This window comes from Oncorhynchus kisutch, linkage group LG15 (genome assembly GCF_002021735.2).
Source record: "Oncorhynchus kisutch isolate 150728-3 linkage group LG15, Okis_V2, whole genome shotgun sequence".
In the NCBI taxonomy this organism is placed as follows: domain Eukaryota; kingdom Metazoa; phylum Chordata; class Actinopteri; order Salmoniformes; family Salmonidae; genus Oncorhynchus; species Oncorhynchus kisutch.
Window position 1 is genome coordinate 27,621,929 of NC_034188.2, and position 12,544 is coordinate 27,634,472.

Here is a 12,544-nt window from a genome sequence, read left to right on the forward strand (position 1 = left end):
GTCCTCCGAGAGAGAGAAAGAAAGAGAGAAGGAGAGAATTAGAGAACACACACTTAGATTCACACAGGACACCGAATAGGACAGGAGAAGTACTCCAGATATAACAAACTGACCCCAGCCCCCCGACACATAAACTATAAACTTAGACATGGCCTGAATCAACCACAGTGTTATACATGGCCTGAATCAACCACAGTGTTAGACATGGCCTGAATCAACTGAGCCTACTCAAACACTACCAGCAATATGATCCTGCCCGTCCCACTTTAAAGGAAACATCATGTATAAAGGCTTTATAGAGCATTCATAAGTGCAAAAAGCTCTCATAAGCACATAAACAATGCTTCACAAACCATCTATAACACACTCCTTGTGTGTGTCATGGTCCCCTCTCTCCTCTCCAACCCTCCTCCCTCTTCCCTCTCCAACCCTCCTCCCTCTTCCCTCTCCAACCCTCCTCTCTCTCCCCTCTCCAACCCTCTTCTCACCTCTCTCCAACTCTCTCCCCTCTCCAACCCTCCCCTCTCCAACCCTCCCCTCTCCAACTATCTCCCCTCTCCAACCCTCCCCTCTCCAACCCTCCCCTCTCCAACTATCTCCCCTCTCCAACTATCTCCCCTCTCCAACCCTCCCCTCTCCAACCCTCCCCTCTCCAACCCTCCCCTCTCCAACTATCTCCCCTCTCCAACTATCTCCCCTCTCCAACTATCTCCCCTCTCCAACCCTCCCCTCTCCAACCCTCCCCTCTCCAACCCTCCCCTCTCCAACCCTCCCCTCTCCAACCCTCCCCTCTCCAACCCTCCCCTCTCCAACCCTCCCCTCTCCAACCCTCCCCTCTCCAACCCTCCCCTCTCGCCAACCCTCCCCTCTCCAACCCTCCCCTCTCGCCAACCCTCCCCTCTCCTCTCTCCAACCCTCCCCTCTCCTCTCTCCAACCCTCCCCTCTCCTCTCTCCCCTCTCCAACTCTCCCCTCTCGCCAACCCTCTCCCCTCCAACCCTCCCCTCTCTCCCCTCCAACCCTCCCCTCTCTCCCCTCCAACCCTCCCCCTCTCCCCCTCAGATGTCGACAGTGAAGCGTCTGAAGCCCCGGCTGACGGCCATCTTGTTCCGGCTGCAGTTTGAAGAGCAGCTGAACAACATCAAGCCGGACGTGGTGTCCGTGACGGCGGCCTGCGAGGAACTGAAGAAGAGCACCACCTTCTCCCAGCTGCTGCAGATCATCCTGCTGGTGGGCAACTACATGAACGCTGGTTCCCGCAACGCCAAGGCCTTTGGATTCAGCATCAGCTACCTCTGCAAGGTGAGAGACACGTCATGGCTCTACAGTGCTACTATTTTACTCACTTGTTAGAAAAACTAGATTAGTTGGAATTTTAATTTAGGAGCACCAGTGATTACTTCACTGTACCGCGGCCCCTGAGAGCCATGGAGAATACACACAGACCCCAGATTCATGACCGTCATGCTTGCACCATTACTACAAAGAAAAAACGGCTTGTTACTGCAAATATTGTTCATTGTGCTCCTAAATTTCCGTGTGCTCCTAAATTTGTCAATTTAGGCACACGTGTGCCTTGTAAATAATGGTCAGCGTAGAGCCCTGCATGGACATAACCACGCACAAAGAGACACACACGCATATCTACAGGCAGTGTGTGTAACAGGGTAAACATGTATTTAATAAGCCAATGCTGCGTTAAAGGTTTTAAAAAGGGGGTGTACTTTAGAATCTGCCCTTTGTCCAATCAGCTGCGGGACACCAAGACAACTGACCTGAAGCAGACTCTCCTGCACTTCCTGGCTGACGTGTGTCAGGAGCAGTACCCCGACGTCCTGACGTTCCCCGACGAACTCGTTCACGTAGAGAAGGCTAGCCGAGGTAACCATGGACTCCACCTAACACCTACCCTCAGAACTAAACACTGGTACCAATACTCTCACACACTTGTTTCCTCTCCTCATCCCTGTTTCCTTTCATGACACACTGACCTGTCCCCTCTAACCCCTGTCTCAGTGTCGGCTGAGACCCTGCAGAAGAACCTGGTGCAGATGGGCTGTGCGTTGAAGACTCTGGACAAAGATCTGGAGACCTTCCCTCCTCCACAGAGTGATAGGGACATGTTTGTGGAGAAAATGACTATATCCTTTACTACTGCAAATCAAATCAAATGTATTTATATAGCTCTTCTTACATCAGCTGATATCTCAAAGTGCTGTACAGAAACCCAGCCTAAAACCCCAAACAGCAAGCAATGCAGGTGTAGAAGCACGTTGGCTAGGAAAAAACTCCCTAGAAAAGACAAAACCTAGGAAGAAACCTAGAGAGGAACCAGGCTATGAGGGGTGGCTAGTCCTCTTTTGGCTGTGCCGGGTGGAGATTATAACAGAACATGGCCAAGATGTTCAAATGTTCATAAATGACCAGCATGGTCAAATAATAGGTCTGGGACAGGTAGCACGTCCGGTGAACAGATCAGGATTCCATAGCCGCAGGCAGAACAGTTGAAACTGGAGCAGAAGCATGGCCAGGTGGACTGGGGACAGTAAGGAGTCATCATGCCAGGTAGTCCTGAGGCATGGTCCTAGGGCTCAGGTCCTCCAAGAGAGAGAAAGAAAGAGAGCACACTTAAATTCACACAGGACACCGGATAAGACAGGATAAGTACTCCAGATATAACAAACTGACACTAGCCCCCCGACACACAAACTACTGCAGCATAAATACTGGAGGCTGAGACAGTGTGGCCCCATCCGATGATACCCCCGGACAGGGCCAAACACGAAGGATTTAACCCCACCCACAGCCCCCACACCACTAGAGGGATATTTTCAACCACCAACTTACCATCCTGAGACAAGGCCAAGTATAGCCCACAAAGATCTCCGTCACGGCACAAACCAAGGGGGGCGCCAACCCAGACAGGAAGATCACATCAGTGACTCAACCCACTCAAGTGACGCACTGTCACTGTCAATCAAACTTAGTTGGATCATTTTGACCTCCTCTAGTCCAATCAAACTGAGTTCGATAATTTTAACCTCTTCTAGTCCACTCAAACTTAGTTCGATCATTTTAACCACCTCTAGTCCAATCAAACTTAGTTTGATCATTTTAACCACCTCTTGTCCAATCAAACTTAGTTTGATCATTTTAGCCACCTCTAGTCCAATCAAACTTAGTTCGATCATTTTAACCACCTCTTGTCCAATCAATTTAACCACCTCTTGTCATTTCAAAGCATCTCCACACATCTTACAAATTACGATCTAGACAGGAAATATTCTGTCGTTTCCTGTAAGCCTTTCCATGCTGAAAGCTGAATGTGTGAGTGTTTATGAATGTGTGTATGCTTATGTGTGTTGGTGGTGTGTGTAGCTCTGTGTGTTGGTGGTGTGTGTAGCTCTGTGTTGGTGGTGTGTGTAGCTCTGTGTTGGTGCTGTATATATCTGTGTGTTGGTGGTGTGTATAGCTCTGTGTGTTGGTGGTGTGTATAGCTCTGTGTGTAGCTCTGTGATGATGGTGTGTATAGCTCTGTGTGTTGGTGGTGGTGTGTAGCTCTGTGTGTTGGTGCTGTGTATAGCTCTGTGTGTTGGTGGTGGTGGTGTGTCTAGCTCTGTGTGCTGGTGGGGGTGTGTGTAGCTCTGTGTGCTGGTGGTGGTGTGTGTAGCTCTGTGTGGTGGTGGTGTGTGTATAGCTCTGTGTGGTGGTGGTGTGTGTATAGCTCTGTGTGATGGTGGTGGTGTGTAGCTCTGTGTGTTGGTGGTGTTTGTAGCTCTGTGTTGGTGCTGTGTGTATCTCTGTGATGATGGTGTGTATAGCTCTGTGTTGGTGGTGTGTATAGCTATGTGCTGGTGGTGGTGTGTATAGCTCTGTGTGTTGGTGGTGTGTATAGCTCTGTGTTTTGGTGGTGTGTATAGCTCTGTGTGTTGGTGGTGTGTATAGCTCTGTGTGTTGGTGGTGTGTTTAGCTCTGTGTTTTGGTGGTGGTGTGTATAGGTGTGTGTATAGCTCTGTGTTGGTGATGTGTGTATAGCTCTGTGTTGGTGATGTGTGTATAGCTCTGTGTTGGTGATGTGTGTATAGCTCTGTGTTGGTGATGTGTGTATAGCTCTGTGTGTTGATGTGTGTATAGCTCTGTGTGTTGATGTGTGTATAGCTCTGTGTGTTGGTGGTGTGTATAGCTCTGTGTTTTGGTGGTGTGTATAGCTGTGTGTTGGTGGTGTGTATAGCTCTGTGTGTTGGTGGTGTGTACAGCTGTGTGCTGGAGGTGGTGTGTGTATAGCTCTGTGTGCTGGAGGTGGTGTGTGTGTGTGTCTGTGCTGGAGGTGGAGGTGGTGTGTCTGTACTGGAGGTGGAGGTGGTGTGTCTGTACTGGAGGTGGAGGTGGTGTGTCTGTACTGGAGGTGGTGTGTGTGTCTGTGTGTGCTGGAGGTGGTGTGTATAGCTCTGTGTGTTGGTGGTGTGTGTAGCTCTGTGTTGGTGCTGTATATATCTGTGTGTTGGTGGTGTGTATAGCTCTGTGTGTTGGTGGTGTGTATAGCTCTGTGTGTAGCTCTGTGATGATGGTGTGTATAGCTCTGTGTGTTGGTGGTGGTGTGTAGCTCTGTGTGTTGGTGCTGTGTATAGCTCTGTGTGTTGGTGGTGGTGGTGTGTCTAGCTCTGTGTGCTGGTGGGGGTGTGTGTAGCTCTGTGTGCTGGTGGTGGTGTGTGTAGCTCTGTGTGGTGGTGGTGTGTGTATAGCTCTGTGTGGTGGTGGTGTTTGTATAGCTCTGTGTGGTGGTGGTGTGTGTATAGCTCTGTGTGATGGTGGTGGTGTGTAGCTCTGTGTGTTGGTGGTGTTTGTAGCTCTGTGTTGGTGCTGTGTGTATCTCTGTGATGATGGTGTGTATAGCTCTGTGTTGGTGGTGTGTATAGCTATGTGCTGGTGGTGGTGTGTATAGCTCTGTGTGTTGGTGGTGTGTGTATCTCTGTGTGATGGTGGTGGTGTGTATAGCTCTGTGTGTTGGTGGTGTGTATAGCTCTGTGTTTTGGTGGTGTGTATAGCTCTGTGTGTTGGTGGTGTGTATAGCTCTGTGTGTTGGTGGTGTGTTTAGCTCTGTGTTTTGGTGGTGGTGTGTATAGGTGTGTGTATAGCTCTGTGTTGGTGATATGTGTATAGCTCTGTGTTGGTGATGTGTGTATAGCTCTGTGTTGGTGATGTGTGTATAGCTCTGTGTTGGTGATGTGTGTATAGCTCTGTGTTGGTGATGTGTGTATAGCTCTGTGTGTTGATGTGTGTATAGCTCTGTGTGTTGATGTGTGTATAGCTCTGTGTGTTGGTGGTGTGTATAGCTCTGTGTTTTGGTGGTGTGTATAGCTCTGTGTGTTGGTGGTGTGTATAGCTCTGTGTGTTGGTGGTGTGTATAGCTCTGTGTGTTGGTGGTGTGTACAGCTGTGTGCTGGAGGTGGTGTGTGTATAGCTCTGTGTGCTGGAGGTGGTGTGTGTGTGTGTCTGTGCTGGAGGTGGAGGTGGTGTGTCTGTACTGGAGGTGGAGGTGGTGTGTCTGTACTGGAGGTGGAGGTGGTGTGTCTGTACTGGAGGTGGAGGTGGTGTGTCTGTGTGTGCTGGAGGTGGTGTGTGTCTCTCTGTGTGCTGGAGGTGGTGTGTGTAGCTCTGTGTGCTGGGGGTGGTGAGTGTAGCTCTGTGTGCTGGGGGTGGTGTATGTGTCTCTGTGTGCTGGGGGTGGTGTGTGTAGCTCTGTGTGCTGGGGGTGGTGAGTGTAGCTCTGTGTGCTGGAGATGGTGTGTGTCTCTCTGTGTGCTGGAGATGGTGTGTGTGTCTCTGTGTTGCCAGGCTGTGTACTCCTTAATACTGTACCTCACAGCTTTGTGACTAGTGCTAAAGAGCAACATGAGAAGTTGGACATGATGCATAAGAACATGGAGAAGCAGTACTCTGACCTGGGGAACTACTTTGTGTTCGACCCTCGCAAGATTTCTGTCGAAGAGTTCTTCGGTGACCTCAACAACTTCAAGAACATGTTCCAGGTGAGTTTGAGCATTGGCAACCTGGAGGCAGAAAACAGAATGTGCTCCCACCTCATTACACACAAGTTAATAATGATAAACACATGTTCTCCTCACCTGTTTGTCTAAATGACATTGACTGTTAGTGGGATGGTACCGTCTACAGGTATTCCTTATCAGTTAGTGCCATGTAGTACTAGGTACTGCCAGGTAGTTCTGTTATTGTCTTTTAGTATCTGTTAGTACTAGTACTAGTACCTTAGTACCTGATATAGTACGTACCTGATATACCTGATATACGTATCAGGTAGTTCCAGGTAAATCATTTTGTATCAGTTTGTTCCAGGTAATTCAGTTAGTATCAGTTAGTATTAGTATCAGGTAGTACCAGGTATATAATTTATTATCAGGTAGTACCAGGTAGTTCATATAGTATTAGGTAGTATTCGTACCAGGTAAATCAAATGTTATTTGTCACAGGCGCCGAATATAACAGGTAGACCTTACAGTGAAATGCTGACTACAACAGGTAGACCTTACAGTGAAATGCTGAATACAACAGGTAGACTTTACAGTGAAATGCTGAATACAACAGGTAGACCTTACATTGAAATGCTGAATACAACAGCTAGACCTTACAGTGAAATGCTGAATACAACAGGTAGACCTTACAGTGAAATGCTGAATACAACAGCTAGACCTTACAGTGAAATGCTGAATACAACAGGTAGACCTTACAGTGAAATGCTGAATACAACAGCTAGACCTTACAGTGAAATGCTGAATACAACAGGTAGACCTTACAGTGAAATGCTGAATACAACAGGTAGACCTTACAGTGAAATGCTGAATACAACAGCTAGACCTTACAGTGAAATGCTTACTTACGAGCCCTTAACCAACAATGCAGTTTTAAGAAAATACCCCCCAAAAGTAAGAGATAAGAATAACAAATAATTAAAGAGCAGCAGTAAATAACAATAGCGAGGCTACATACAGGGGGTGCCGGTACGCATGTGTCAGGTAGTATTAGTGCCAGGGAGTACAAGGTAGTTCATGTAGTATCAGTTAGTATTAGTATCAGGTAGTAATACTATTAGGCAGTTTGTTGTATCAGTTAGTGGTAGTACCAGGTATATCATTCAGTATCAGGTAATACCAGGTGGTATCAGTTAGTATCAGGTAGTACCAGCCAGCTGGTCTGCGCATGATCTGAGGATGTGGCTAAGGATGCCATCTGAGCCGGCAGCCTTGCGAGGGTTAACACGTTTAAATGTTTTACTCACATTGGCTGCGGTGAAGGAGAGCATGCAGGTTTTAGTAGCGGGCCGTGTCAGTATTGTCCTCAAAGTGAGCAAAGTTGTTGTATAGTTGGTCCGCGACGGGGCTGGTTTTCTTTTTGTAATCCGTGATTGACTTTAGACTCTGCCACATACGTCTTGTGTCTGAGCCGTTGACTGAACTACCAGTTAGTACAAGGTAGTTCAGTTCGTAGCAGGTAGTACTAGGTAGTATTAGTTAGTATTTCGTAGTGTTATTACTAGGTAGTATCAGTTAGTATTAGTATCAGGTAGTGTTATTACCAGGTAGTATCAGTTAGTATTAGTACCTGGTACTAATACTAACCGATACTACCTGGTAATATCACTACCTGGTACTAATACAAACTGATAGTACCTGGTAATAACACTACCGGATACTACCTGGAAATAACACTACCTGATACTACCTGGTAATAACACTACCTAATACTACCTGGTAATAACACTACCTGATACTAATAGTACCTGATACTACCTGGTAATAACACTACCTGATACTAATACTAAATTATACTACCTGGTACTAACACTACCTGATCAGGTAGTGTTTTTACCAGGTAGTATCAGGTAGTGTTTTTACCAGGTAGTATCAGTTAGTATTAATATCAGGTAGTGTTATTACCAGGTAGTATCAGGTAGTGTTATTACCAGGTAGTATCAGGTAGTGTTTTTACCAGGTAGTATCAGGTAGTGTTTTTACCAGGTAGTATCAGTTAGTATTAGTATCAGGTAGTATTAGTATCAGGTAGTACCAGTTGGTATTAGTACCAGGTAGTGTTATTACAGATGTTGGTTATCTTGTTTAGCTGGCTCTTGTTTTGCTGGCTATCTTGGCAGAGGGCCAACTGTTGTTTCTCAGTCACACACACACACTTTCTTGTACACACACATCCACTCACACACACACATGCACTCTCATACACACACACACACACGTCTCTGTCCATGTCCCCTCAGCAAGCGGTGAAGGAGAATGCGAAGAGGAGGGAGTCAGAGGAGAAGATCAGGAGAGCCAAGCTGGCCAAGGAGAAGGCTGACAGAGAGAAGGAGGAGAAACAGAAGAGAAGCCAACAACTGGACCTCAACGCAGGTCAGAGTGCCTGTTGGAGAGGAGTGGGTCAGAGTGCCTGTGGGAGAGGAGTGGGTCAGAGTGCCTGTGGGAGAGAGGAGTGGGTCAGAGTGCCTGTGGGAGAGGAGTGGGTCAGAGTGCCTGTGGGAGAGGAGTGGGTCAGAGTGCCTGTGGGAGAGGAGTGGGTCAGAGTGCCTGTGGGAGAGGAGTGGGTCAGAGTGCCTGTGGGAGAGGAGTGGGTCAGAGTGCCTGTTGGAGAGGAGTGGGTCAGAGTGCCTGTGGGAGAGGAGTGGGTCAGAGTGCCTGTTGGAGAGGAGTGGGTCAGAGTGCCTGTTGGAGAGGAGTGGGTCAGAGTGCCTGTGGGAGAGAGGAGTGGGTCAGAGTGCCTGTGGGAGAGGAGTGGGTCAGAGTGCCTGTTGGAGAGGAGTGGGTCAGAGTGCCTGTGGGAGAGGAGTGGGTCAGAGTGCCTGTGGGAGAGGAGTGGGTCAGAGTGCCTGTGGGAGAGGAGTGGGTCAGTGTGGGTGTGGATGAAGGCTGTTTTGGGAACTGAACTTCTCCTTGATACCAGTTGGGGGCAGTCGGAGCCCACTGTGCTACTAGATCTGTGTGTGTGTGTGTGTGTGTGTGTGTCTGTGTCTGTGTGTGTGTCTGTGTGTGTGTCTCCAGTGATCCACAGCAGTCCTGAGAAAAGAGCGAGTGAAGGAGAGAGACAGGATAAAGATATGGAGGAGGCAGTAGTCTGCCTGTATCATCCACTCATTCAGTCATTGTTGGAACAAAGGATTTATATCCGAGAAGAACAAGAAATAGTGAATTTAAATCCACAAACACGTTTTCTCTCTCTGAGTCAGATTAGATTAGTAAAAAAGACTGGGATAGTAACCATCTTATCCTGTCTTACACAGTCTCACACAGCCTCATGCTGAAACACACCACAAATCATTTTTACTCGTTTCCTACACCCTCTCCCTCTCTCTGACCTACTTTCTGAACATTCCTCCTCTTTTTGGCTCCAGTTTGTCTCTCTTGGGACTTCACAATTCGAGTCATCATAATTCCTCTCTGCCACAGTGCTGTGTGTCAGTGTGTGTGTCAGTGTGTGTGTGTCAGTGTGTGTGTGTCAGTGTGTGTGTGTCAGTGTGTGTGTGTCAGTGTGTGTGTGTCAGTGTGTGTGTCTGCGTGTGTGTGTCTCTGTCGTATGTGTGTGTCAGTGTGTGTGAGTGTGTGTGACTGTGTGTGTGTGTGTTTTTCTGCGTGTGTCTGTGTTTTTCTGCGTATGTGTGTCTCTGTCGTGTGTGTGTGTCTCTGTCGTGTGTGTGTGTGTCTCTGTCGTGTGTGTGTGTGTCTCTGTCGTGTGTGTGTGTCTCTGTCGTGTGTGTGTGTGTCTCTGTCGTGTGTTTGTGTGTCTCTTTGTCGTGTGTGTGTCTCTCTGTCGTGTGTGTGTCTCTGTAGTGTGTGTGTCTCTGTCGTGTGTGTGTGTCTCTGTCGTGTGTGTGTGTGTGTGTGTGTGTCTCTGTCGTGTGTGTGTGTGTGTGTCTCTGTCGTGTGTTTGTGTGTCTCTGTCGTGTGTGTGTGTGTCTCTGTCGTGTGTGTGTGTGTGTGTGTGTCTCTGTCGTGTGTGTGTGTGTGTCTCTGTCGTGTGTGTGTGTGTCTCTGTCGTGTGTGTGTGTGTCTCTGTCGTGTGTGTGTGTCTCTGTCGTGTGTGTGTGTGTCTCTGTCGTGTGTGTGTGTGTGTGTCTCTGTCGTGTGTGTGTGTGTGTGTCTCTGTCGTGTGTGTGTGTGTGTGTCTCTGTCGTGTGTGTGTGTCTCTGTCGTGTGTGTGTGTCTCTGTCGTGTGTGTGTGTGTCTCTGTCGTGTGTGTGTGTGTCTCTGTCGTGTGTTTGTGTGTCTCTTTGTCGTGTGTTTGTGTGTCTCTTTGTCGTGTGTGTTTGTGTGTCTCTGTCGTGTGTGTGTGTCTCTGTAGTGTGTGTGTCTCTGTCGTGTGTGTCTCTGTCGTGTTTGTGTGTGTCTCTGTCGTGTTTGTGTGTGTCTCTGTCGTGTGTGTGTGTCTCTGTCGTGTGGTGTGTGTGTGTGTGTGTGTGTCTCTGTCGTGTGTGTGTGTCTCTGTCGTGTGTGTGTGTGTCTCTGTCGTGTGTTTGTGTGTCTCTTTGTCGTGTGTGTGTCTCTCTGTCGTGTGTGTGTCTCTGTAGTGTGTGTGTCTCTGTCGTGTGTGTGTGTCTCTGTCGTGTGTGTGTGTGTGTGTGTGTGTGTCTCTGTCGTGTGTGTGTGTGTGTGTGTCTCTGTCGTGTGTTTGTGTGTCTCTGTCGTGTGTGTGTGTGTCTCTGTCGTGTGTGTGTGTGTGTGTGTGTGTCTCTGTCGTGTGTGTGTGTGTGTCTCTGTCGTGTGTGTGTGTGTCTGTCGTGTGTGTGTGTCTCTGTCGTGTGTGTGTGTGTGTCTCTGTCGTGTGTGTGTGTGTGTCTCTGTCGTGTGTGTGTGTGTGTGTCTCTGTCGTGTGTGTGTGTGTGTGTCTCTGTCGTGTGTGTGTGTGTGTTCTCTGTCGTGTGTGTGTGTGTGTCTCTGTCGTGTGTGTGTGTCTCTGTCGTGTGTGTGTGTCTCTGTCGTGTGTGTGTGTGTCTCTGTCGTGTGTGTGTGTGTCTCTGTCGTGTGTTTGTGTGTCTCTTTGTCGTGTGTTTGTGTGTCTCTTTGTCGTGTGTGTTTGTGTGTCTCTGTCGTGTGTGTGTGTCTCTGTAGTGTGTGTGTCTCTGTCGTGTGTGTCTCTGTCGTGTTTGTGTGTCTCTGTCGTGTGTGTGTTTGTGTGTGTCTCTGTCGTGTGTGTGTTTGTGTGTGTCTCTGTCGTGTGTGTGTGTGTTTGTGTGTCTCTGTCGTGTGTGTGTCTCTGTCGTGTGTGTGTGTATGTGTGTGCGCGCGCATCATCTCTTTCACCCACATTGTGTCCCTTTCTCCTGATGAGGTTTTCCAGCTGCCTGTTCTTTCCTCCCTCTATTTTCCTTCTACCTCTCTTTCTTTCAACCCTTTCCCGTCTTTCTTTTTAAAGGTGCACTATGCTGAAATCTCTATGCCATTTCTTGGTTGCTAAAATTCTAATAATTCCCCGTAATTTCAGTTTGTGAAAAAACTAGCAAATGTATAGTGTAGGGAATCATTGTACCATCTGTACTCTGTGAAATATATTTTCACGAACCAAAAATATTATATTTTCAGCTGTTCAAAGCTGGTGTCCAAAACAAAGTAAAATATGCAAAAACCAAACTTTAGCACCGGAAGTATAGAAATAGCATACATAGAACATATCTTAGACTTGCTTTTCAATGATAATGACAGATCTATAACTCACAATTCTATGTGAATTTGGTCAGGTCGCCCAAAAAGTGACATTGCAGCTTCAAAGGGTTTTAGAAGGTCGTATGGACAATAATGTACTGTATCTACCTGCAATCTAAGCACTTTGTCCATGCAGTGTGAGGAAAAAGGTAGTTAAATGTCAAGTCAACCACTGTGGACTATGTATGAAGGAAATACAATATGCATTCAAAGCTCTGTGTTTGGGTATGCGCAAACACACACGCACACACAATCCATCCATTCATAGCTTTGAGAGTGTGTTGAGTCTTTCATGCATTAGATAGGGCTTAGATAGTTGACCATGAAAGGGCTTAGATAGTTGACTGTGTTTGGTGTGTGTGTGTGGGGGGGGGGGGGGGGTACATGTACATACAGGTTTGAGTTCAGGGTTATTTAAGCACACACACATCTAGTCTGTGTGTTTGTGAATAGATCCAATAAACTGGTTGGTTATTATTAGACAAGGGCTGTCTTTTTATAGTGCTTTCTCTAACAATCATCTTCCCACTGACCCTAACCCTGCTTCTCTCATTTTCTCTTTTTACCCTACACACACTTCTGTACTGTGGTCTGATCTAAGACCTGTTCATACTCCTCACAAGCACCAGGTCTGCATAGTTCCCCAGGTCTGCAGCTAGGTGTCGGTGCTGCATGAAAGGGGGTGTATTTAGAGGGGGGGGGGGGGGGTTAGCCACCACTAGGGGTGCTGTGGCTCAGCCACCACTAGGGGTGCTGTGGCTCTACATTACAGGCTGTGTGAGAGGGAGACAGAGAGGGTGGGGTGTAAGAGATTGTAGAACAGCA

At 47.7% G+C, this 12,544-nt stretch overlaps 1 protein-coding gene across 1 annotated transcript in view; it reads left to right on the forward strand.

The window, feature by feature from the left end:
- Positions 1-12,544, forward strand: part of diaph1 (diaphanous related formin 1) — a 190,498-nt gene that overhangs the window by 153,735 nt on the left and 24,219 nt on the right. Inside the window, 5 exon segments of the mRNA XM_031789982.1 lie at positions 1,062-1,301; positions 1,751-1,880; positions 2,016-2,140; positions 5,864-6,028; positions 8,287-8,419. Coding sequence (XP_031645842.1) covers positions 1,062-1,301; positions 1,751-1,880; positions 2,016-2,140; positions 5,864-6,028; positions 8,287-8,419 — 793 coding nt within the window.